We start from the raw sequence: 27,320 nt of genomic DNA, 5'->3' as shown, positions 1-27,320 counted from the left end.
CTCCGTCCTACAACACTATCCAGGACCCTACCATTAACTGTACAAATCTTATCCTTGTTTGTCTTACCAAAATGCAATACCTTGTACTTTTCCAAATTAAACTCCATCTGCCACTCTTCAGTCCAATAGTCCAAAAGATCAAGATAACTTTGTAATTTTAGATAGCCCCTTTCACTATCAAACAAATGTGAAACTGGATTCTGTAAAATAATTGCCTTCGTTGAATAGCTTGTCACCACCCAATCTTTTCTAACAAAAATGATCACTTGGGCAAGTTGTTTCTATCCATAGAACTATATATTTTTAAATCAACCTACACTAATACAAGTCTGGAGCAGGTAGGGCTTGAATCCAGCCCACTTTCTCAGAGATAGGGACATTACCTTCATGCCACAGAAACCCCTTATACCTAGAACTATAAGCTTGCATGTTCAGTAATTTTTGTGCAGGAAGGATGAAAGCTGGGAAACAGGTAGAAAATAAAACAAGTGAAATGAAATAGGACGGAAATTGCTAATGCAGGATTGGTTGCAATTCATGCTACCTTTTGCAGTAATTATTGGATAAGTTGAGCATGGTACCTTGATGAATGTTAATTAAATATGAACAGCAAATTCCAATATCTCTGGATGACAGGTGAGGGTTGAAACATATTTTACCTTTGTCATTCCGGGAAGATCGACAAGTGTCAGATTAACTACATGTGGTGAGAAGATCCTGAGGTGAATTGGTTCAGCACTAATACCCTGCAACAGTAAAAAAGGATATAAATGAAGTAGGAATAACTATTAAATATAGGCTTTGGAAACCATGACCACCAAGTTTTAAGAGCAGCTTCAGAGGATACTTTTGCCACTTCCACAATGTTTTAATTTCATTGTACCTTTCTGGACCAAAGTGTTTAGTTTGCTGTGCATTTCCAGTTTTGAGGCTGCCTACACAAAATACAGAGATAGTAACAACTGCTGCAGCTGGAGTCAGAGATAACAGTGTGGAACTGGAGGAACAATGCAGCAAGCCTGGCAGCATCAGAGGAGTATGACAGTTGACATTTCGGGTCAGAAATGGCATTTCGGGTTGACATTTCACAAATGGGCCATTTCTGCAGAAGGGTCCCGACCTGAATTGTCAATTTTCCTAATCCTCTGATGCTGCCTGGCCTGCTGTGTTCCTCTAGCTCCACACTATGTTATATCTGCACAAAATATATTTCATTTTGAAACAGCAGTGTTCAAAATTCATTCAGGAGATCAATGAGAGTATATAAATAAACCTTAAATGCCTAAATATTTTCCTAGAATTTTAACAGATCAACTCAACTGGCCACAGCAAATCACCATCACAGAGAAAATTCTTGCATCATGAAAACAGTCTTTACTCTATGCATTAAAATGACAGTTTCAAAGTAATGAGTAATTCCTTTTCTCTACAGTCCCCAAATTCCTAAATGATTATTTTTCAGGAAATACTGATATACTACAGAGGCCAGACTTGGTGGATTGCAAATGAAAATCAATTCTTTTTCTCTTTTTTATGGAATGTAAGCATCACTGGTAGAGCAAGCAGTTGCTGCCTGTCACTAATTGTCCTTCTTCCGAATGGAATAATAGGCTTATTGAGGGCCATTAAGAGTCAAAACCACGTTAAATGGTTTCATGTATAATCCAGATCTTGGAAGAATGGCAGCTTTCCTTCTCTAAAGGACATTAGAATAAATTCTCTAGGCATTATCAGATATATAAAATAAAATAACTCCAAGGATACTGATAGTGCCTTTTCATTCAAAATCCACCAAACTCTAACTATCACCTTAATCCTTAAGAGTAATTTCACACCATGGTAAGATACGAAATGTATTATGTAGCTCACACAATATGTTTTTCTGAATTTTCTTCACAATCATCGGTGTCTCTCTTCTCTCTCACTTTTGGGGTTGTAAAACTCAAGTCAGCAAATACCTTAGCAATTGCCTCCCCGAGTGGCTTACTATCTGTTTAACAAAAATCAATGATTTCATAGAAATGCTGTTCTGAACTCACTGTTCAAAATTCCTTGCTGTGACCTTTAAAAGAATGACAAATCAGACCTTCACAAAACTGAAAACCAAAATCCATTTTTTTCTCCTCTTTAGAAATCAAACTAACATTACAAATAATGAATCTTCATCATACTTGTTGCTAATTTCTTCTTATTTACAGAATTGTTTAGTTTTGCGGCATCTCCATGACATGTAATTATCCAGGCCATCCATGTTTTAAGGTAAGAAAATATCCATTCAACACGGAGATGAGGAGGACACTTTTCCTCTCAGAGGGGCTGATTCTGTGGAATTCTCCAACACAGACAGCTGTCGAGGCTGGATTGTTAAGTAAATTCACGGCTGAAATAGTTTTCTATTCATTAAGGGAATCAAGGGTAATGAAGATTATCCTCAATTCCACATTTCTGCTTTATCAGGTCAACCATGATCACATTGAAGGCTGCAGAAAAGTTGATGGGCTGAATGGCCTACATTTGCTGTAACGGTCTTATGGTCAATTATTCTCTTCATGAGTACTCAAATACCACTAAAAACTGGAGGCACATGTGAACAGCATATACTAAACATTTATTAATCAATCTAAGTGATACGTATGTAAAAAGAATCAACAGTTCATTTATCTGCCTTAAGTTTATGGAGTTTGCGCTTCAACCCACTGATTTTTATCTTTACCTTATTGCCACCGGAAACTCTTTCTGTCTCATTTTCTATTTCTTGCCTAATTTCATCAAAGTCAGTATAGATCTGTAAAGGGATAATTATTAAAATAGTTAAGGCATTGACATTGTAATGGATTGATTCCTTCCTCACCCCATCTAAAAAGAGCAAGAAATCAATTGCCATAAATAAACATTGTGTTATATTAAACAAGCCTTCCTCAGTTCATTTAATGAAGGAAATGGGTGAAACCAGTCCAACCTGTCCCTGCCTCCCTAACCTGTTCTTCCTCTCAGCCATCCCTTCCTCCCACCCCTAGCCGCACCTCCATCTCCTACCTACTAACCTCATCCCACCTCCTTGACCTGTCCGTCTTCCCTGGACTGACCTATCCCCTCCCTACCTCCCCATCTATACTCTCTCCACCTATCTTCTTTTCTCTCCATCTTCGGTCCGCCTCCCCCTCTCTCCCTATTTATTCCAGAACCCTCACCCCATCCCCCTCTCTGATGAAGGGTCTAGGCCCGAAACGTCAGCTTTTGTGCTCCTGAGATGCTGCTTGGCCTGCTGTGTTCATCCAGCCTCACATTTTATTATCTCGGATTCTCCAGCATCTGCAGTTCCCATTATCACTAAAATGCTCCAGTTTTGTTTTTTGTTCTGATGTTCTAGGCTTCCCCCAACAGTGAAGATTGAGATTTTTGTGGAGACGCCTCATCCAGAGAGTTGAGCAATTTCCACCATCATTCACGATTGGATGTGGCAAGACTGCAAAGCTTAGATCTGATTCACTGGTTATGGATTTGCTTAGCACTGTGTATCACTTGCTGCCAAATGCTGTCTGGCATGCAAGTAGTCCCGCTGTGTAGCTCCACCAGATCGACACCTCATTTTTAGGTATGCCTGCTACTACACATGGCGTGCCTCCTGCACACTTCTTTGTACCAAGGTTCATTTCTTGGCTTGATGGTAGTAATAGAGTGAAACTTTACAATTCCTATTTGATATATTACCTAGTTTCAGATTTTGGGTCTACCTTTTATGCTCGAATGCCTTAAACCTTTCCAATATCAAATAGCCTAATAGTGAACAATGTGCATACCTTGTGTTTTGTGTGAAGAAACTTTCCCCATTCTTCTGCATCAATTCCTTTAAACAAAGATAAAAAGGTAAAATATAAACATCAACTGGATATGCTTTTTTTAAGTCAACAAGAAAAAAATCAAAATAAAGATGAGCAACTTATAATGAGGAAATGCAACTACATTTTTTTTAAGAAATGACAAAATAGATCCCAAAAAAGTAATCATGTTTTTAAGCTGGTAGATACATAACTTATTCTCCACGCTATGAATGAATGGAATATCAGCTCTATTACTAAATGAGGTACAACTATACTCCAACGGAACCTTTATTACAGCTGTCAATGAGCTAGTTTCTATTCCATCCATGACAAGTTGAGAGATTCATTTGCCACTTTTATCAGTATTTTCTTCCAATCCATTTCCTACACAAGTCCTTCACTATCATACAGAATCAACTGATGAGTTAAACAGTCATAACGAACCAATATTTAGGTTATTTGAATCATGTTATAATATGTAGTTACTACATTATCTTCTAGCATTGCATAAACTTAATTCACAGTGTCTATGCCTTACTGCTCGACTAAAGGTAATACAAGTATCATATTAAAGGCTGTTGAAGTCTTGAATCCTGATGCATTTATAAAAATTAGTAAAGTATCGGGAATATAGGTGCCTCTGCAGCATAACCATTACCAGTATATGCAAAAACTGCAACCATATTAGCAGAGCCAAACCATCAAGTACCAATAAGCGAATGTATCTTGTAAAACTTCGCAAGCACTCCCAAATTGTTTTAAATACATGTAGTTATGCAGATTAAGGAAAAACACATAATAAATCCAATATTCTAAATTAATTTCAAAATTAGTTTTTTTTAAATCAAACCTGTTATGTTAATATCTTGATGAGTGGATCGCCTGATTGATGCTTCAAGCCAGAACATCTATCACTGTTCCGTCAAATGAGTCATTATGGAATAAGTCATCTAATAACATACTTAATGGAAGAAAGCATCTTGAGATAGGATACTAGAGTGGAATCGAGAGCAATCCTGCCACCTCCAAAATTCTTATCATCCTGACTAAGATAATGTAATGCTGTCCCGGTCAGATCAAAGCCTTGATGGTGGTTCAAGAGATCAAGCAGTCATCAGCTATAATTCAGTGAAACTAAGCAACATCAGCAAGGACAAATCATATTTGCTGAAGTCATTCCCAAAAGAAATGCAAGAAGGCCAACTTCAATTTCTCTGTGCTTCACCAGATTCTCCCCTTCTTTGCTGTCCATAGCTACATGGCAAAAGCAATAAAAACTTTGCAATATTGTTCCGAGACCCAACTCTGTAGATAAACTTCAGAACATTGTGAAAACGAATGGAAAACTTGTTCTCAGTTTTGTAAACAGCTCGTGTTTTTACAGCCAAAAGCTTCAATTAGTGACCTTCAAAAAGCCAGCATCTAACAGCTAAGGCTTCGAAATGGTCTTCAGAAAATAAGTTCAACATTTCATTTGCAGAACACTTGAAGTTCAACATTTGCTCAGCAAAAAAATTCAGCTTGCATGTAACAATCTCTCATTATGTTTTTTTTCCAAAATGATGTTACTTTCGGATTCAATCATTCAATTGCACAGGAAACAAATCTGGCACACCTACAGGGAGGCTGGAAATAGTTAGCTGTTCTTTAAAAGCCAAGCTTCATCTGCTCAAAACAAACTATAGACTAAGTAGGACAAATTCTACTAACCTCATATTTATCCCAAAACAAGAGCCACCCTCACTAAACAAAAATAAATAGCCTTTGCACTTTTGAGTTATGAATTTCTGGAGAGGGCAGTCTCTTCATTCAAAAAAAATGTGCAACATCAGCATTCCTTATATTTTTCCATGTACGGAAGACAGTGATCATGAGACCTGTAATGCACAATCCCTTAAAGGAATGGGCTCTCAAGACATGATGCACCGAAAATAAACAGCCTTAACAACTCAAAGACAATCCAATGCCCTGAGATGGGCCAATGTCTTGTAGGCCCTACACTCTATGCACAGGAATTTTATCATTCACTCAAACCCACATCAGTTACATTCCAGGCCAAATGACCTTTTCCTGAGGATTTCACCTCGCCGTAACAAATAGCCAACAGCCATTCTTAGATCAACCCCCAGTTGCATTTCAAGTCTCTTGGAGACACTAGCCTAAATCATTGTTTTTTCCACATAAACTGTAGGCATTTCTTTCTTCATCCTTCATAATCTCTCCATTGCTCTTAGTGTGGAGTATCAACAGGAGAACAGTTACAGAGTTGAACATCCTTGTGATGTCAAGGGAGGCCATATATAGAGGTTATTGTTGCTTTCAGCATTTTTTCTTCGCCTTGCCTTTCTCATGTCCACTTGTGCCTGTTGATGGACAGAACATGCTGCGATCTAATAGGAGCTTTTCAGCCACAGCATGGAAGCAATTGAGGAGGAATCTTGCAATGACCGTGCCCGTGTTAGACAGCAGGGACATGTCTCGAATTACCACAACTGAACTTGCAGCCTTTTTTGAAATAGTCATAATAAAGGCATCTTGAAGTTTTCCTGCCATGTTCTCCTACTTCCAAAAGAGAGCAATGAATCCATATTGTTCTGGCCAAGAGGGCTTCTCTACCATATTTTAGCACTTCTGCAGGAGCAGAGGTAGGCCCCACAGTCCAGTGAGTCTGCAGCCAGCAATCTCATGAATTCTCAGTTGTCAGATGATCCTTCCAATCTTATATCAGGCTGAGGTTCTGCTGAGATGGTGGTGGATAGAATGCTGTGGGATTTGGTCAAGGGCACTCACATTGAGGGCAGAGTCTCAGTTGAAGAAATCCTCAAATTGCCACCTTCAATGAGAGGTGTTTCTCTGCCCTTAAGTGTCACCATGCTCTTAATTCTTACTAAGGACAGGTCCTTAAATGCTTTGGGGCATTGATGGTCTTGACTGTGCTGAAGACACCATGCATGGTGGCAAGGCTTTCATCCCTTCAGTCTGGGACTTAAGTTGGACCTCGGCATTGTGATTTATTAGCTCCTGGTCATTATCACCAAATCAGTTTTGATATTACCTGGTCAAGAAACCCAAAATATCTTCATAGGTGCTGTTTATAAAGCATTTAAGTGGACTGTAGACTGTGGGATTAAACGCCTGTTCATCAAGCATCATCAGCTGATTGTGAAGTGCTGACTGAGTCCTTGACTCCGCTGATGTGAGTTGATCATAACCATTGTTTTAAAAGTATTCAAATGAAATTAGGCACATTGAATTACAATGAACTTTATAGTTTAGTGAATTTTGCCTAACTAGTCAATGTTAGTGTTTATTTGTTTCATGAAATTCCTCCCATCTTAACGCATCTCACTTTATTAATATATCTTATTATTCCTTTTTCTCTTGTATACTAAACTAACTTTCCTTTAAATGTATTGATGGTTTTCACCTCAGTCACATTGTGATAAGAAATTCCACTTTCCCCAAACCACACAGAAATCTCTCCTGCATTATTAGCAACTATCTTTACAGTCCCGTGTTTGCAATTTCTCCACAATGGAAATAGCTCTTCATCCAAATTCCTTCATTATCGCTCCTATCACCTATTTGGGTCATCTTTTCAAGGGACCAGTCGGCTCAGCCTTTCCCAACATTTGTTCTCTTGTGGTTCTCATATCATCCTTGCAACATCTTCACTACAGTTTTCAAAGTGCTTCTTAAAAACATTGTTACCGTAAATGTTACAGCTAACTGGGGCTGTCACTAACATATTCTAAGTCCTTAGGAAAAAAGCATTCCTCTGCTCAAATGCACAAAATGTTAAACCAATCATGTATCTCTTGATTTCTGCCTACATATATGCAGCATAATTTATACTCAGGCTTCCTCAAAAGCTATCTAATAGAAGCTGCACCATTTACTCACCGTAGGATAAAATCTCCAGTGATCGCTGGGGATCACCTCTACTGTGGGAGTGGGGGTGTTGTGTAAGTTCTCATTTTCAAAAACAAGAGCCTAGAACCTGTGCCTTAATACTCTTCTGCATGGTATTTTATCTTGAAAAAGCTCCACATTAAAATATCCACATCAAGAACAAAAAAACATAAATAGGCTTTTATGCGATTCTAATGCCAAATGCTTCTCCTTCAGTGCTGTAAAACTAAAAATGATCCAAAGCCATGCAAAGAACAGACACGATACGCAGAAACAGGTAAACAAAGGAAGCGGAAACCTTTGTGAAGCTGGCCATAATTTTTCCACATGGCTGTGTCTGTAGTTAGAGAAACAGCAGAAATGTTAAATGGACGTCTGCTTAGAAAATGTTTATTTCATTAAATACTTTCTTGTTCATGCATAATGGAAAATAGATACAACAGATATTATCCACACATTATATGAGTAAAACAAGATTTAAACAGCCAAAGTTTTACCTGAGATACTTCCATTATTTGTCAAGAATTCATAGAATCCCTGAATTGTGGGCACAGGCCATTCGGCCCTTTGAGACTGCACCGACCCTCCCAAGAGTTTCCCACCCAAATGAGCATGACTAATCGATGGTGACAACTTGCATTTACATAGAACTTGCGATTGTCAGGATTCTACAAAGCTTTAGTGAAATGCCTTGTGTGGTTAGTCCTCTCCAAATGCATTTCCTTGGGTTCCTTGTGATAAACCCCATATGTCAAATGGCAGGCTTTGAACTACCACAACAAAAATGGTCCTTGTTAAGTGGGTTCAATAGAAGACTCGGTTTTGTGTAACCTTCTACAACTGGAGCCTCGTACAGAGCCACTTGGAGAGAAGCAAATAATGTTGTATGCTACCAAGAAAGAGTCCCCTCTACCGACTAAGAGGTGGACTAATGACCTTAAAGCCATCAAACGAGGAGGCAATGTTTGGCTCCACAAATTTGTGTTTGCCATATATATAATTCATTCTTATGCATCAACAGCTGATTACATAACAACTAAAATTCTGAATCGTGTGTGGGATCAGGTAGGAAAGGATAGGAGAGGAGATACCATGAATAGGAAATGAGTAACAATGATCATGTTTGAAAATAAGGGATGTAAGAAAAATAACTGGAGTTCAAGTAGCAATGGATAGTTTGGAATCTATTTTGATATTAATCACATATCAAGACTTTGAAACAATAAATGGTGTGTCTGAACTAAAGTCCTGAAAATAAAAAAACTAACCCATAAAATCATGTTTCAAGTCATTATGTGAGTGAAGAAATTTAAGATGGCATATGCTGTGAAAAATCAGGGAGTCTTTGAAATCCTACAGCTTGTTAATACCTCAATAGTATTCCTTCCTGATTTATAATCTGGTTCACCTGCTTTGAAGTCAACAGCATGCTGCATCCCAAGTTCCTAACTTTCACAGGTAGATAAAGGGAAAAATAAAAGATATTGAGAATCTAAAAGGCACATTACCAGTAAAGGAATAAATCACTTGAGAAATTCTACAGCAAACAGAATAGTCACACTATTTTCTAATTCACCAAATGTCTTTGGGATAAATCTGGACCATATTCCTGGATAGATTGTTTTTATTCATTCATGGGATGTAGGAATTGTGGCGAGGATGGTGTTTATTGCCCATCTCATTGCCTTGGAGAAGGTGGTGGTAAGCTGGATTGTTTTGAGCATCTGCAAATCATGTGATGTAATAGCACCACAGTGCTGTTAGGGAGATTATTGCTAGATTTTAATAGTGCAATAGTGAAGGAAATAAGTCCAATTCATGTTGGGATGTGATGTGGAAGAGAATTTGCAGGTGGTGCTGCTCCCATGCATCTGCTACCATTGTCCTTGCGTGTGTTAAGGACACAGATTTACAAGATTCTGTTGGAGGAACTTTGATGTGTTAATGAAGTGCATCTTGTAAATGTCTTATACCATTGACACTGGGCAACAGTGGAGAAGAAGTCAATATTTAAACTGATGAACATTTTGAGTACTGCTGCAGGCATTCCATCCAGGCAAGTGGAGAGAATTCCATCCCATTCATGACTTGTATCTTGCAGGTAAAGGGCAGGTATTGAAGAGACAGGTGGTGGGTTCACCACTGAATTCCTAGCCTCTGACTTATGCTTATAGCGACTGTATTTATATGGCTGGTCCACTTCGGTTTCTGGTCAATGATAACTCTTCCCCAGGTGTTTATATTGAAGAATTTAGCAATTGTAATTTCATTGATCATCAATGAGGCAACAGTTAGATTCTTTTTAACTGGAGATAATCACTGCCTGGCATTGGTGAGGCATGAAGATCACATCAAACAAACATCCTCTGATTTGTCTCAAGTTCAATATCCAATCTTTGCTGGAAGAACTAATCACAGCCGCAACAGGGTTTCTTAGCAGGTTGCTATTAATCACATCATTTTGAACATAAAAGCAGAAAGGTATGGAAGCCAGAAGAAATAGTAGTATGACTATTCTGCTCACCACAAAATTTCTCAAAAGTGACATATTTCTTGACTGATAATGGGACCAAACTGTTTAGTCACGCAATAGAAATACTTCTAAAAATATACCCAACTTTAAAGACTTGGATCCAATTTCAAACAAATGTGGTCATGAACAGAATTTGAATTAATCCGAAGATTTTCAACAGCATTACTTACACTGGAAGAGACATAATGTTTATGGCATGCAAGTACAGTAGGATATCAGTGTTAGGATATATTTTGGATTTCTGAGCTGCTTAGTTTCCAAACTCAGTCACATAGAGAAAACCAGAGGCCAAACTATCAGATGAGGTTTTGAGCTGTTAAGAGTTTGCATTCTGCTGAGTTTCAATCATATGAAGTCAGCATCATTTTTCTTCCATTTCTGTCCTCAAAGTCTGCACAACAAACTTATGTAAATTATTACAACGTAAATTTCAAAAGACATACCATCATCATCTCCTGCTCCTTTCCGCTGCTCCTCAGGGGAAACATTCACTAGCTGCAGTATTAATGGCCTTCGAGTGACAATACCGGTACCTCTGGGGAGCAAGTCCTTACCCACCAGACTCTCCAGTACTGAGCTTTTTCCACTGCTCTGTCATGAATTAAAAAGTAGAAATGGTCTGTTAAAATATGATAAGATACAAGATTGTGGCGTACAGCGTTTGCTCCAATCCCCATTACTGGCCTTTGAAAAAGACACACGTTGGAGTAGCAGGGCACATTCCACCATCAAATATTTCAGCTAAGTTGAAGCTAGTTCCAGTGACATAACTAACATATTTTTCAATCTTTTACTTAAGCAAGCAAAATCATGACTTGTGGCTCCCAAAGTTGCAAGGTGACAAACTGAGGAAAACACGTGCAGAAATGTAGAAAAAGACTTCAAAACTGCTTTTAAGGTTGCATTTAAAATTGAAGTTTTCAGTGAAACTTATAGAAATGTTGCTCCAGTAAAGCATATGGTCAACTTATCTCTCTCCATCAGCAATGAGACCTTTACTTTTGGGAGTTGAATTTACCAAACCATTTCAGTTCCAACACAAGTACATGTTTGTCCTTCTTCATAACATTCTTCCTTCTCCCCACCTCAGCACATCAGTTGCTGAAATTCTCGTAACTGCCTTTGTTACCTGTGGACTTGACTATGCCATTGGCATCTAGTCCAGGAGTTCAACTTCCATAAATTTGAGTTCATTCAAAACACTGTGGCTTTATGAAGGGGAAATCATGCTTGACAATTTTTAGAATTCACTGAGAAAGTAACAAGCTGGATAGGTAAAGGGAAATCACCAGGTGTAATGCATTTGAAATTCTAAAAATCATTCAATGAGATACTGCATGTAAGACTTGTTACAGAGGGGATGGTTAAATGAAATGAACTCCCTGATACTCACTTTATAAGTAACAATTTATTTATCGAATTCCAACAGTGATCAAATTAACTGAACTACTAACAAACTGAATAATTCCCTTCTAACTACAAACTATTTCAGAATAAAATAAAATTCTAATGGTATGCTGCTCCAATATATACAAGTCCCATTTATATAAACCAAAGTCATAAGAGAAAATAAATTTTAAAAAACTTAGAATCTCAAAACTATAGCCAGGATGCGTCTTTCAATATGTTCCATGCCTTTCCTGATATTCTTCAGTCAGGAATTCTTTCTTCGTCAAATCCTTGTGTCAGGAATATTAGCTAAGCGTGCCATGGTACTTTTCAGACGGAGCTTAATCAGGGAGCTTAAAGATTACTGAGAGAGCCAGACTTTTACTCTTCCGATGGCAGTTTGCTCTCAGGCTGATTTTCAAAAACTCTCTTCTCGATGACCTGTCAATTTTCTAATAATAGGATTGGCCTCACGTTGTCAACATCATCAGATTTAAATTCAATTGGTTTTCAGTCTCCAAGTGCCTAGTTTAAATTATTTGCTGATATTCAAGCTGGTTGCCTTAACATCAAAACAAGCCGAGGTTACCAACCACGCTGCCAATTGATACATATGTTTCAATTTCAGAATTGTTATACATCTGTAGCTGCTTGCAGACTTTTTTTTAAATCTTCAAGCTTAGAAAAGCACATCTACTCTTAAAAGGACCATGCACTCTTCCCCACTATCCTTTTTACAAACAAATGCTAACATCCTATCTTCCAATTCACAAGTATATCACCCAACTTCGCAAGAGGCTACTTAATAAAAGCTAATGGTATTGAAAGCAGTATATTAGCATTAATTGAGGACTGGATAACTAATAAAAGGCATAGAGTTTAGATAAAAGCAGTATTCTCAGAATAGCAACCTGTAACGAGCAGAGTGCCACAGGGATCGCAATTACTTAAAATATATAGTATTGACTTAGATGATGAAAGTAGTGTACTAATGTCAAGTTTTCAAATAACAAAAACAGCTGGGAAGGCAACTTTGAGGATAACACAAAAATAGATGGGAAAGCAAGTTTGAAAATGACACAAAGATTCTACAGAGGAATATAGACGGGGGAGCGAGTGGACAAAATTTTGTCAGATGGAGTATAATGTGGGAAAACGTGAGGTTATGTATGTTGACAGGAAGAATAGAGGAGTTGAATATTATTTAAATTCAGTACGATGGTAGAAAGCTGCAGCACAAAGGAATTTGGGATTCCTCATTTATGAATCACAAGAAAAAACTAGAATACATGTTTTGTAGGTAATAGGAAGGTAAATAGAATGTTGGACTTTATTACAGAAATGCAGAAGTGTTACAGCACAGGAGGCCATTCCTCCCATCATGCCTGCATTAGCTCATTAAATAAGCACCATTACTTGATGGCAGTTTCCTGCTTTCTCCTGCTTTCTCCACCATATTCTTGCATACTACTTTTATCTAAGTAATCATCCAATGACCTTTGAATGGTTATTTGGCTCGAATCAAATAAAATGCAAAATGAGGACAAAGTAATTACTTTACACATTAGTTAAATTTCAGATGGCATCTAACCAGTGTTCATGTTCAATCAAATCTGCTAAAATTAATGAGAATCTGGACTCATATTAAAGCATGGCTAAGAATATGATTGCACCAAGCACGGATTTCCATAAATGGATGCAGTTGCCAAATAAGACTGGTGCTGATTATATTTATGAATTAAAGAAATTATCTTGTCAATTTGAGCACACAACCAACATGTAAATCAAGAGATAGTAGGAGCTGCAGGTGCTAGAGAATCTGAGATAACATGGTGTAGAGCTTGATGAACACAGCAGGCCAAGCAGCATCAGAGGAGCAGGAAGGCGGATGTTTCAGGCCTGGACCCTTAAAGAATATTAGCTAAGCATGCTGTGATACCTTTTAGACTGTGCTTAATCAGGGAGCTTAAAGATTTCTGTAAGAGCCAGACTTTTACTCTTCCAATGGCAGTTTGCTCTCAGGCAGTGTCCTAGCAAAGCTCAGAGCAAATTGGAAGAACAACACCTCACTTTCCACTTAGGGATCCTGTAGCACACCCTGGGACTCAATATTGAGTCCAACAATGTTAGGATCTGAACTGTCCCATATCCTAGCCCCTACCCCACACAACAGGCCTTATTCTCCCTTAGCTTGCCATTACACACTACCTATTGTTAGCTGCTAACAGTCTCCATTAACAGTATGTTCTGAGGAAGGGTTACTGGGCCCGAAACGTTAACGCTGTTTTCTCCTTCACAGATGCTGCCAGACCTGAGCTTTTCCAGCAATTTTGTTTTCGTTCCAATAACAGCTATTCACTCTCCTAGCCAGATCGTTATCCACTCCTTTGTCTGTCCAACAATTCTTCTCTTTCTTTGGGCTCTAAACCCAACTGTTGTTTACTCCTTATCATCCCCAGCCCACCCTATCTTCTGCACATAAACTGATATTTTCCTAGCTACCATCAGTTCTGAGGAAGGGAACTGGATCTGAAACACTAACTCTGCCAGACCCCACTGAACTTTTTCAGCAACCTTTTGTTTTTGATGGAACACTTTTTGTCAGTTGGCCATGCCTCAAATTCTGAAAGTTCTAAGCTCTTCATGTCTCTCTGCTCCTTTAAGATTTTTCCCAAGAAACTACTCTTTGGCTAAGTTTCTGTTTTCTTTTCTGTTTTCTTCTCAAACATCACTTCAGTGAAGCACTATAGGTCACGTTACATGCACATTACATTTGACATAGTAAGATTTTACTACATTATGTTCAGGTGAGATAGCATTTAAAAGCATTGAAATTTCTGTTTCAAGCATGATTTCTGTTCTTAAAAGAGATTTATATATTTTCTTCAAGATCATCTGATATTTTAAAATGCTTTACAGCCAATTAAGTTATTTAGAAGAAAAGCAAAATACTACAGATGCTGAAAATTTAAAATAAAAACAGAAGAATGTTACAAATATTCATGACAACTTACCAGGGGAAAGCAGTGGGGCACAGGTCTCTGGCACAGAGTCTGTCCCTGCTGCACAGAAGGGAAGGAGGAAGAGGAGCAGAGCAGTAGTCATTGGGAACTCCATAGTTAGGGGGACAGATTGGAGGTTCTGTGGGGACGAGAGAGACTCACAGTTGGTGTGTTGCCTCCCAGGTGCCAGGGTGCGTGATGTCTCTGATCGTGTTTTTGGGATCCTTAAGGGGGAAGGGGTGCAGCCCCAAGTCATGGTCCACATAGGCACCAACGACATAGGTAGGAAGAGAGATGGGGATTTTAGGCAGAAATTCAGGAAGCTAGGATGGAAGCTTAGAGCTAGGACAAACAGAGTTGTTGTCTCTGGTTTGTTGCCTGTGCCACGTGCTAGTGAGGCAAGGAATAGGGAGAGAGAAGAGTTGAACACGTGGCTACAGGGATGGTGCAGGAGGGAGGGTTTTGGATTCTTGGATAATTGTGGTTCTTTCTGGGGTAGGTGGGACCTCTACAAGCTGGATGGTCTTCACCTGAACCAGAGGGGTACCGATATCCCTGGGGGGGGGGGGGGGGGAGAATTCACTAAGGCTATTTGGGTGGGTTTAAACTAATTCAGCAGGGGGATGGGAACCAAAATTGTAGTTCCAGTATAGAAAAGGTTGAGGGTAGGGAGGTCCGAAATAAAGTTTCAGGGACGCAAGATGGTACCAGCAAGCAAGAAGTTGGTTTGAAGTGTGTCTACTTCAACACCAGGAGCATCCGGAATAAGGTGGGTGAACCTGCAGCATGGGTTGGTAGCTGGGACTTCGATGTTGTGGCCATTTCGGAGACATGAATAGAGCAGGGACAGGAATGGTTGTTGCAGGTTCCGGGAATTAGATGTTTCAGTAAGAACAGAGAAGACGGTAAAAGAGGAGGAGGTGTGGCATTGTTGCTCAAGGACAGTATTACAGTTGCAGAAAGGATGTTTGGGGGCTCGTCAACTGAAGTAGTATGGGCTGAGGTTAGAAACAGGAAAGGAGACGTCACCTTGTTGGGAGTTTTCTATAGGCCTCCGAATAGTCCCAGATATGTAGAGGAAAGGATAGCAAAGATTATTCTCGTTAGGAGTGAGAGAGACAGGGTAGTTATCATGGGGGACTTCAACTTTCCAAATACTGACTGGAAACACTATAGTTCGAGTACTATAGATGGGTCAGTTTTTGTCTAGTGTGTACAGGAGGGCTTCCTGACACAGTACGTAGATAGGCCAACAAGGGCCGAAGCCACATTAGATTTGGTAGTGGGTAATGAGCCCAGCCAGGTGTTAGATTTGGAAGTAGGTGAGCACTTTGGTAGTAGCGATCACAATTCTGTTATGTTTACTTCAGTGACGGAAAGGGATAGATGTATACCACTGGGCAAGAGTTATAGCTGGGGGAAAGGCAATTACGATGAGATTAGGCAAGATTTAGGGAGCACAGAATGGGGCAGGAAACTGCAGGGGATGGGCACATTAGAAATGTGGAGCTTATTCAAGGAAAAGCTCCTGTGTGTCCGAAATAAGTATGTACCTGTCAGGCAAGGAGGAAGCTGTAGAGCGCGGGAGCCGTGGTTTACGAAGGAAGTGGAATCTCTGGTCAAGAGGAAGAAGGCGGCTTATGTTAGGATGAGATGTGAAGGCTCAGTTAGGGCGCTTGAGGGTTACAAGGTAGCCAGGAAAGACCTAAAGAGAGAGCTCAGAAGAGCCAGGAGGAGACATGAGAAGTTGCTGGCGGACAGGATCAGGGTAAACCCTAAGGCTTTCTATACGTATTTAAGGAATAAAAGAATGACGAGAGTAGATTAGGGCTAGTCAAGGATAGTAGTGGGAAGTTGTGTGTGGAGTCAGAGGAGATAGGAGAAGCACTAAATGAATATTTTTCGACAGTATTCACTCTAGAAAACGACAATGTTGTTGAGGAGAATACTGAGATACAGGCTACTAGACTAGGAGGGATTGAGGTTCACAAGGAAGAGGTATTAGAAATCCTTCAGAGTGTGGAAATAGATAAGTCCCCTGGGCCGGATGGGATTTATCCTAGGATCCTCTGGGAAGCCAGGGAGGAGATTGCCAAGCCTTTGGCATTGATCTTTAACCCATCATTGTCGACAGGAATAGTGCCAGACGACTGGAGGATAGCAAATGTGGTTCCCCTGTTCAAGAAGGGGAGTAGAGACAACCCTGGTAATTATAGATCAGTGAGCCTTACTTCAGTTGTTGGTAAAGTGTTGGAAAAGGTTATAAGAAATAGGATTTATAATCTAGAAAAGAATAAATTGACTAGGGTTAGTCAGCACGGTTTTGTGAAGGGTAGGTCTTGCCTCACAAATCTTATTGAGTTCTTTCAGAAGGTGACCAAACAGGTAGATGAGAGTAAACCGGTTGATGTGGTATATATGGATTTCAGCAAGGCGTTCGATAAGGTTCCCCACTGTAGGCTATTGTACAAAATGCGGAGGAATGGGATTATGGGAAGATATAGCAGTTTGGATCAGTAATTGGCTTGCTGAAAGAAGACAGAGGGTGGTAGTTGATGGGAAATGTTCATCCTGGAGACCAGTTACGAGTGGTGTACCGCAAGGGTCGGTGTTGGGTCCATTGCTGTTTGTCATTTTTATAAATGACCTGAATGAGGGCGTAGAAGGATGGGTTAGTAAATTTGCAGACGACACTAAGGTCGGTGGAGTTGTGGATAGTGAAGAAGGGTGCTGTACATTACAGAGAGACATAGATAAGCTGCAGAGCTGGGCTGAGAAGTAGCAAATGGAGTTTAATGCGGACAAGTGTGAGGTGATGCACTTTGGTAGGAGTAACTGGAAGGCAAAGTACTGGGCTAATGGTAAGATTCTTGCTAGTGTAGATGAGCAGAGAGATCTCGGTGTCCAAGTACTCAGTATTCCAGATGAAAGTTGCCACCCAGGTTGACAGGGTTGTTAGGAAGGCATACAGTGTCTTAGCTTTTATTAACAGAGGGATCGAGTTCCGGCACTATGAGGTTATGCTGCAGTTGTACAAAGCTCTGGTGCAGCCGCACTTGGAGTATTGCATACAGTTCTGGTCACTGCATTATAAGAAGGATGTGGAACCTTTGGAAAGGGTACAGAGGAGATTTACTAGGATGTTGCCTGGTATAGAGGGAAGGTCTTATGAGGAAAGGCTGAGGGACTTGAGGCTGTTTTCGTTCGAGAGAAGAAGGTTGAGAGGTGACTTAACTGAGACTTATAAAATAATCAGAGGGTTAGATAGGGTGGATAGGGAGAGCCTTTTTCCTAGGATGGTGACAGCTAGCATGAGGGGTCATAGCTTTAAATTGAGGGGTAAAAGATATAGGACAGATGTCAGAGGTAGTTTCTTTACTCAGAGAGTAGTAAGGGAATGGAACGCTTTGCCTGCAACGGTAATAGATTCGCCAACTTTAAGTACATTTAAGTCATCATTGGACAAGCATATGGATGTACATGGAATAGTGTAGGTTAGATGGGCTTCAGATTGGTATGACAGGTCGGCACAACATCGAAGGCCGAAGGGCCTGTACTGTGCTGTAATGTTCTATGTTCTATGTTGGGTAGTATCTGTGGTGAGTAACAGAGTTAATATTTCAGGTCATTGACTTTCATCAGAACTGAAGATAGATAGAAATCCAAGCGTTTTTAAATCAGTGAAAGGGCAGGGCTTTGCCCAGTGAGTGTTAGGGGTGACATCCGAACAACCGAAGTGCTGCCAAGGAAATGGTCCCTTCAGAATGTTATAAGGGAAAAGTAAGATGTGTTTGGTGACAATAACGTGATGGAGCTGACAAAAATGCCATGAGCATGATCCACCAATCCAGACAGTGGTGGGGGCCAAGGAAAAGACAAGGGGAATAAAAACAGAGTAACAAAAAACAGCAATAGAACAATAGGATATTTTGATTTTTGTGAAATTGATATTGGCCCGGACACCCGTGCTAACTCCCCTATCCGTCAGTGAAATTGTGCCATGAGATCTTTTACATCTACCCAAGCAGGTAGATCACTTTGATGCTTTCCCCCCTACTAACCGCTTCACTCTGTATAACCTGAAGAGTGAGAGCTATGCCCCAATGAGCCCCAAAGATTGCTTTAATGTCTAGTCCGAAAAAAAAGCACGTCAGATGGTGCAGCAAACCATTAATACTACATTGATTAACAAAAACAGAGAGATATCAGAGTTAATGGGAACTGCAGATGCTGGAGAATCCAAGATAATAAAGTGTGAAGCTGGATGAACACAGCAAGCCAAGCAGCATCTCAGGAGCACAAAAGCCTGAAACGTCATCTTTTGTGCTCCTGAAATGCTGCTTGGCCTGCTGTGTTCATCCAGCTTCACACTTTATTACCTAAGATATTAGAGTTAACAGTTTGCGTCCGGCGATCCTTCCTCAGAACCCAAGTCATCAGACCGGAACGTTAACTCTGATTTCTCTTCACAGATGCTGCCAGATCTGCTGAGCTTTTCCAGCAACTTTGTTTTTATTTCTGATTTGCAGCATCTGTAGTTGTTTCGGTTTTTACGTACTATATTGAGTGTCAGCCTTGCTCAAATCCTAGAGTAGGACTTGAATCAAGATCCAGGAGCAAGGGTGCTACTCACTGGGCCACACAGGAAGGCAAATCAAGTCAGAAGAAACTGCACCTCTTTTTAACAGAACAAGTAATGTAAAAATGAGTTCCGATAGAAATCTTATGAAGAGTTAAATGGGGGGAAAAAAGACTGTTCAAAAGTGGTTACTGAACTGGTACCTAGGGGGCAGAAATGCAATCAAGAAGTGAAGGAAAAATTAAGTGATGTCTTTAGGCAGATGATGCGAATGCCATATCAGAAATACTGCATGCAACAAAATTCATAACAGCTCTTAAAAAGGAAGTTTATTATCTTTAAATTTTGTAACAATGAGGGAATGGGCACAAAATAGAGTGATGAGAATTTGGCCTTTTCCTCATAAGTGTCATATTTTGTGATTCTTAGCTCTTAGTATATGAGCAAAGGCAGTTGTTATTAGCTTGCCTTGTTATTATGGAATATCCAACCAAGCACTCAACAGTAGTCAAATGTGATAAGCTATTTTTATTCACTCATGAGATATGAGCATCTCTGGCTAGGCCAGAATTTATTGCCCGTCCTAAGTGCCGAAAGGCTTGCTCAAAAGAAAGCTTGAAAAGTAAAAATCAGAAATGCAGGCAAGAAGCAAGGAGTGGGCTTAGAATCCAGAAACCTTAAGCCAAGCACAGGAGTCCAGATGGCTATATTACTTTCTCACTGCAAAGCCTCAGAACATGTGCCCTAGGCTGAAAATGAGGAAGATCTAGCGTATTTTAAATCCACATTAAGTCCCAATGGCATGGTAAAGCTATACTAGACCTGGTAATGTGTAATAAGACAGGATTCATCAATGATCTCAGGTAAGACTACCTAGGTGACAGTGATCAAAACAAGGGAGAAATGAAGATATATGACTGGTAATGCAAACTAAATAGAGGTAACTATGACGGTGAAGGCACAACGTGAACTAGAAAGTCAGATTAAAAAGCAGAACAGTATAGTTGCAGTTGCAGACTGTTAGAGAGATATTTAATAACTCTCAGCAGTAATTTATTCTAGTGAGAATGAAAAATTGAATCATCACTGGCTAAATAAGGGAGTTAAGGGTAATATTATATTGGAAGAAACACTGCACAAATCTACAAATATTTGGATAGGTCAAAGGGTTGTACATATTTTTAGAAGCAGCAAAAGATGGCTAAAAGTATATTAAAGAGGCAGATATCATCTATGAATATTTGAAAAGGAAAACAGTAACTAAAGCTAATTTTGTTAATCCTCATGAGGGAGAGTGTCTGGGGAATTGGTACTGAAAAATACAGAAATAGCAAAAGTGTTGAACAGGTATTGTGTCTCTGTCTCCACAGTATAGGACTTAGAAAACACCTCACAGATAATTAAAAACTAAAAGGCGATAGGAAGGGATGAATTCAAAAAAAAAGTGTTAAGAAAACAACTGAATCTATTCACTGTGGTATCCATTTGTACTGTGCAAATCAATAAGCAAATGAAATTGTAGCCTTCAGGGTACTTGGTGCTCCAATATTAGTTACATTTGATTTTGCCTGACAACAGTTGTAGGGCTTTTTGGGGCTTTTAATAGGTCACTCAAAACAGTTCAAGTGTCATTGAAGAGCAGTTCAACGGATGGAGTAAGTTTGAATATATGAAATATGATTGTGTGTGAGAGAGAGAGAGAGAGAGAGAGAGAGAGAAAGAAAGAGAGAAAGAGAGAGAGAGAGAGAGAGAGAGAGAGAGTCTGACAGTGAGCGAGATAGGGATGGATACACAGACATTGGAGTAAATAAATAAATTTCATGCAGAAAAACGATGCTATGCTGCTGAGCAAGCCTTGATAGTGTCCGTTGAATGTTGGTGAGTATCAGGCACACCCCAATGAAGAAGTTATTGATAGAGACCAAGGAAATGAGAAAAAAAACTACCAGGATATGAACAATTATTGAGACAGTCCACGAAACGTTAAAGAAATATGCAAGTTATACATACATTGTAGATTTTATTATTGATCTAACTTTGTATAGTAAACATTATTGTTGTTTGTTCAAAACTGTGGAATCTTTACTATTTTAATAAGTTCCTGGAACCTCACATTTTGTCTACTTTAAAAAATGGTATTGGTCTCCTAGCCAGATCAGAATATAAATTTGGCAGTTTGAGCTTGCATAACCCTAAGGCTGGTAAGTCCATAGAACCAAATCAGCAGCATTCTAGGGTATTAAAGAAGTGAGAACAAAGACAGTAGATGTGATGACAATAATCTTTCTTAGATTCTGGAAGTGTCCCAGAGGCATCGAAGATAGCAAATGTATCATCATTGATTAAGAAATAAGGGAGGCAGAGCAGGAAGTTAAAGGCCAATTAGCCTAATATCTGTCATAAATAAGCTGCTGGAATCATTAAAATGTTATGACAGTTTATTTAGAAATGCCAACGTGATTAGGCAGAGTCTACATGGCTTTGTGAAATGAAAAATGTAGTTAACTGATTTATTACTGTTTTCTAATTAAGCAATACTTGATGGATCGAGAGGAACTGGTAGCTGTTGTAGAATTTTAAAAAACTAAAGGATAAATTTCCACGCCAAATGCTGCTGCAAAAAAAAACTGTACATTTAAGGTAACATATTAGCAAAGATAGAGGACTGGATAGCTAACAGAAACAAAGAGTAGGGATAAATGGATTTTTTTCAGGTTGGAAAATTGTTATTAATAGAGTGGTACAGTAATCAAAGCAGAAGCCTTAACTATTTATAACCTAAATTAACAGGATTATTAAATCTATATCATCGGTTATTGGGATGACTGGATCAAATCTATTGTAGCTAAAATTGCCAATGACACCAAAATAGGCAGCAATGTAAGATGCCAAGATGAGGCAGAGTCTGCATACATGAAGTAAGTGGGATAAAATTTGACAAATAGAGTGCAATGTAGGTAAACGTGAATTTGTTCATTTTGGCAGCAAGAACAAAAAAGCAGTAAACAATTAAATGGAGAGGGACTGTAGAACTTGGTGGTAGAGAGAAGTCAGTGTTCTGAACGTCTGGTTTATATGCAGCTACACTTAGTAATTACGAAGGTAATTGGAATGTTGGCATTTACTGCAGAAGGAATGGAATATAAACGTGGAGAAGTTTCATTGCTGCTGCACAGGGCATTGACGAGACAACATCTGGAGTGGTGCATACAGTGTGGCCTACTTGTTTGAAAGGAGGTATTATTGCTGTAGAAACAGTTGAGAAAGAGTTCATTTCACACATTCTGTGGATGAAGGAAATTCGGCTACAGTGAACTGATGTTCCGGTCTGAGGCAACTTGGGATTGGAGTACTTCTGATCACTTAAAAACAACAGTAGGCCAGTCAGCCCATCAGTCTGTTTCATCATTCAACTGGATTGCGACTGATCTGTACCCCCGTTGTATGTAACATCCTTTGCTCAATGTTCTTTCATACACTTTTATGACAATAGTCAATCTCATTTTTTTAAAAAAACTCAACTGTGCTAAAATCCAATGAACTTTCATCAAGAGTTACAATTTCTTTTACTATGTGTATGCAAATGAAATTATCAATGTGACAACATACAGAAAATTCCTCTCAAAAGGCTAAAATTACCTCATGGTGTGACTATTAATGAATATGAAAGGCATGATAATTGATAGATACTGTCATTACTAGCAACAATTTCCCTATTGTTTTGGTGTATCTTTCTTTATTGTACTTCTAGCACATTGGGTCCTACAAGAAAGGATAACACAAGCATCCTTAAACATAGGCCTGCAACAACAAAGTGATTTCCCCAACTCAAATCAGCAGTAAAAGCAGCAAGACAGAAACCTCTTGTCTTCCCAAAATATATTCAAAAGGTTGGTACAAGGTGATTCCCATGAACCCTGGAGCAAGGTTAGTACAGATGAAATTCTTAGTGTCATATAAAGAACTGTGGAGCATCGATGGGTTTATCTACTGCTTGCAAAGCTTGATTCACTTTGCAAAGCAGATCAGCTTGAGAGCAAATACCTACGGCCTTGTACTCAAGAATACCTTGCATTATGCTCCACTCTCTCTACACGGTCAAAGGACATCTGACTATGGCCGATATTCTTCTTGCCCACCAAAGCTTTTCTGATCTAAATCAATGAGACAATTCTTCTCATCCACCTGTCCTTCTTCATCAAGCAAAATGGGTCAACCATCTGATGGTTTCATTTCTATCTATCTATCTGGAAAAAGCCAGTACATCTCCAAGAATAATCTCAACCATAATCAATCTACCCATTGCAATAGCATAAAAGCAAGAAACACACGACAAGTGTACAAGTGTCATTAGTCATTTAACACATTGGGCCTGAAAATGTTCCAGCTATGGCATGGAAGATTTAAACACAAGATCCAGCCACTTTCACAGTCAAGCTGTTTCACTACAGCTTGATATCTACCTCATAAGAAAAAAGATGTCCCTCAATAGTGTCGTCATAACAAAACAATAAATTGAGCTCAGTCAACTTCTATGCCCATCAGCCTCTCCATAACTATCAGTAAGGTGCTGAAAGGAGATGTTAATTATACCACATGTATGGATTAATAACATACCCACCAGTGCTCTGTTTCAGTTTCAGTTTCAGTGAGCCTTTCAAAAGCTCGGATTCTCACAAGGTGAATGGCACTGAATGAACCACAGAGCCAGATGAAACCAATGAGGGTCAAAAAACCCTTAAAAAAAACTGTAGATGCTGGAATGTTTCTGTTCTGAAGAAGGGTCACTTGACCTGAAACATTAACTCTGCTTTCTCTCCACAGATACTGCCAGACCTGCTGTGTTTTTCCAGCAGTTTCTACTTTTGTTGTCAATTAGGGCCAATACTCTTGAATGACTGCAATCAAACTGATTTACAGCACAACATCAACAATATCTAAAGCTGGGTTTTCAAAAGTTAGGAAATATTTGCAACAACATCCTTTCAGAAAACAAGAAAAATCCCAACCAAAAGCAAATTATCACAGATGATGGAAACCTAAAATGAACGCAGAAAAAACAACTGGGAACACTCAGCACCTGTGGAGAGCAACAGGAATGTTTCCAGTCAATGACTCTGCAATAGAGGTGATCAATCTGAAACATTAACAGGTGCTCCCTGACTTGTTAAATGTTTCAGCATTTTCTAATTTCATTTCAAAAGTCCATCCATTTCTACAACCTTAAAGAGCACCACTGGCTAGTCCCTCACCATCCATGTTGCTATCAAACTGGAGCTTAATAGCCAACTAAATCAACATTATTGCTCAGGAGCCAGACAGAGAGAGGTGTTCTGTGATAAGTATCTCAATTCCTGAATCCTTGCAGCCTCTCCATCATGTACAAGACTCAAACCACAACTGTGATACAATGCCTAATATTTGCCTGGAGGATCCAGTCACATCCACGCCTGAGGAGCTCAAATCCAGCCAGAACTAATTACTTGAGCAGTATCCCATATCCTGCACTAGAAATATTTTTCCCTCTATCATGAGCAATGTGCCTGAAGTATATATTATCGACAGGATGTGCTGTAACAATTTAGCAAGGTTACTTCACAGCAATTCCCTCCTCCCTTAAATTCCATTAGTCAGAAAAATAATTGAAGCATTGTTGCAAGAACATCATTATCTCATTTTCCCATTCGTAACAGTTGCATTCCATCAACATATTTATCATGCCTCAGTCAATATCCTGGGATTCCCACAATTAGTACCATCCTGGTAGCACCATCACCTTAGCGACTGCAGTAATTCAAGTACAAAACATTCACTAATATTGTAAGTGAATGCAATGTGCATTCATATACTATCATTAATGTAATTAAGTGTTATCAAGCAAAGTTTCACAATATAAATCGGAGTAAGTGTAGGTCATTTGGCCCATCATGCCTGTTCTGCCATTTAATAAAATCATTGTTGATCTGATTACATCTTAACCCCACTTTCTTGCCTTACCTGCATATCCTGCGATGCCCTTGCCAATCAAAACCGAGCTCTGAATTCATCCAATGACCCAGTGTCCACTGCTCTCTATGGAAGAGAATTCCAAAGACCAAATGCCCTCTGAGAAGAAATTTGTCCTAATTTCAGTCTTAAATGAGAGACTCCTCATTTTTGAATTGTGTCTCCTAATTCCATGTTGTTCCATGTAAGAAAACATCGTCCCAGAATCTACCCTATGAAGCCCCATCAGAATCTTATACCTTTCAAATTATAATTATCTCTCATTGTTCTAAACGCTAACGAGTTCAGGCCCACCTTCCCAATGTTCTCAGTCTTGAAGACAAATCCTAATTCCCAGAATCAACCTTGTGAACATCCTCTGTACAACTCCAAATGCAGATTTACTCATCCTTACATGAAGAGACCAAGACTGCTTACAATACTCCAGATGTGGTTTGGTCAATGCTCAGAACAACTGTAGGAAGACATCCCCTTGCAAAAGGTCAACATTCCATTTCTTTCCTAATTATTTGCTGTGCCTGCATATTAATGTTTTGTTATTTAGATACAAGAGTACCTAGAATCCTCCGTACTGCAGCATTCTGTAGTGTCTCCATTTCTAATAATATTCTGACTTTCTATTCTTCTTGCCAAAGCGGACAACCTAGTATTTTGTCACGGAACATACCATATGCCATTTGTTTTGACACTCACTTAACCTATCTATATACCTTTGTTACCATTTGTAACCTCCTCATAACTTGCTTTCCTTCTTTACATAAACAGTAAATCTGGCTTCAACACAGTTGGTTTCTTCATGCAATTAGCACAGACTATACATAGTTCAGGCTCCAACAGTTATTCCCGGGAAACCCACGAGCTACTATTCACGACTTGAAAGTGACCCATTCATCCTGACTCGCTATTTTTCTGTACCCACCATGTTCTGACATCATCCATGCGCTCTAATAAGTTTGACAAATGCACGTTGCCTTTCATAAAATCATACTGACTCTGTTTGACTGAATTAGGATTATCTAAATGTCCTACTAAATAGGATCAATTAAGATCATGAATCAGAACACAGGCCAGAATTAAAGAAACAGAGACATTTCGCAGGGTTTTAGGCAGAGGGAGAAGGTATTTGAAACAAAAGGTGAGAATTTTAGAATCAAGTCATAACTTGACAGGCAGCAATGTCAGTCAGCAAGTTTAAGGGTGAGGGGTAACAGGACTTGCTGAAAGGCAAGACACAAGTAGCAAAACAACTAGGGTTTAGTAATAAATGCTGTTTTGGCAGCATTGCTCATATCTGGGGGAATAAATAACAAAAACACTATCTCCCCTCTCATTTCAAGTTCCCAAAAGATCTATGCTTCAAGCTGTCATCTCTCTTACAAATACCATGCTGTGATAAAATATCTTACACGTAAGGAACCATTTATCTCTTTGTAATTTCCCTTTTCATTGAAATTTAATCTTAAATGAATCAATTATTCAAATGAAAAAAACAAATTGGCTCCTGTCATAAACAGTTTCCTCACTAGTGATTCAAATCCCATCTTTGGGAAACAGAATATGGGAACACAAGAGTTTGATGCAGGAGTAGGCCATTCAAATCATCATGACTGACCTGGTTGTGATCTGACTTTCCTGACTGCCCACCATAAACCTTGACTGCCTTATCTATCAAAAATCATTCATCAATACATTCAATGACACAGCCTCCTTTACCTTCTGGGAAGAGAATTCCACAGGCTGACAACCCTCTGAGAGAAACCTGGTTTGGCTGCCTCTTTGATTTTGAACCATAGTTCTGAAGTATAAAAGTCATCACACTTACAGTCACGCAACATTGCCCATTTCCAGCATTTTCTCAGCTCTCCTCCACTCACTCCCTTATCGACCCTTCTGTCACCATCAAATGAGATTGTTCTAGTGTCCCTTCTCCCATCATCCATCGTCACATGCCACAAACTCCCAAGTGGTTGAATCCCAGCTGCCTGTCTTCTGTCCCACACTGCTCCATCAATCATCCTGTCTTCACTAACATACTCTGGCTTCCTTGTCGCCAGTGAGAAACCTCCATGAATTTTACT

The 27,320-nt window shown here is 39.3% G+C and overlaps 1 protein-coding gene across 4 annotated transcripts in view; it reads right to left on the bottom strand.

Moving 5' to 3' along the window:
• dnm1l (dynamin 1-like) overlaps window positions 1-27,320 on the bottom strand; it is a 65,561-nt gene that overhangs the window by 37,503 nt on the left and 738 nt on the right. For 2 of the 4 annotated variants that reach the window (XM_048548550.2, XM_048548555.2), the window contains exons 2-6: window positions 10,710-10,857; window positions 8,032-8,070; window positions 3,801-3,847; window positions 2,714-2,785; window positions 660-746 (exon numbers count right to left, since the gene is read on the bottom strand). In XM_048548550.2, coding sequence (XP_048404507.1) covers window positions 660-746; window positions 2,714-2,785; window positions 3,801-3,847; window positions 8,032-8,070; window positions 10,710-10,857 — 393 coding nt within the window. Of the gene's footprint in view, window positions 1-659; window positions 747-2,713; window positions 2,786-3,800; window positions 3,848-8,031; window positions 8,071-10,709; window positions 10,858-25,233; window positions 25,309-27,320 lie in introns of all 4 variants that reach the window. The other 2 variants (XM_059652373.1, XM_048548551.2) reach the window with 2 other exon arrangements.

The sequence above is a fragment of the Stegostoma tigrinum genome, chromosome 18 (assembly GCF_030684315.1).
Source record: "Stegostoma tigrinum isolate sSteTig4 chromosome 18, sSteTig4.hap1, whole genome shotgun sequence".
Taxonomy (NCBI): domain Eukaryota; kingdom Metazoa; phylum Chordata; class Chondrichthyes; order Orectolobiformes; family Stegostomatidae; genus Stegostoma; species Stegostoma tigrinum.
The sequence above is the reverse complement of the archived record's forward strand: the minus strand, read 5'-3'. Positions and strand labels throughout refer to the sequence as shown.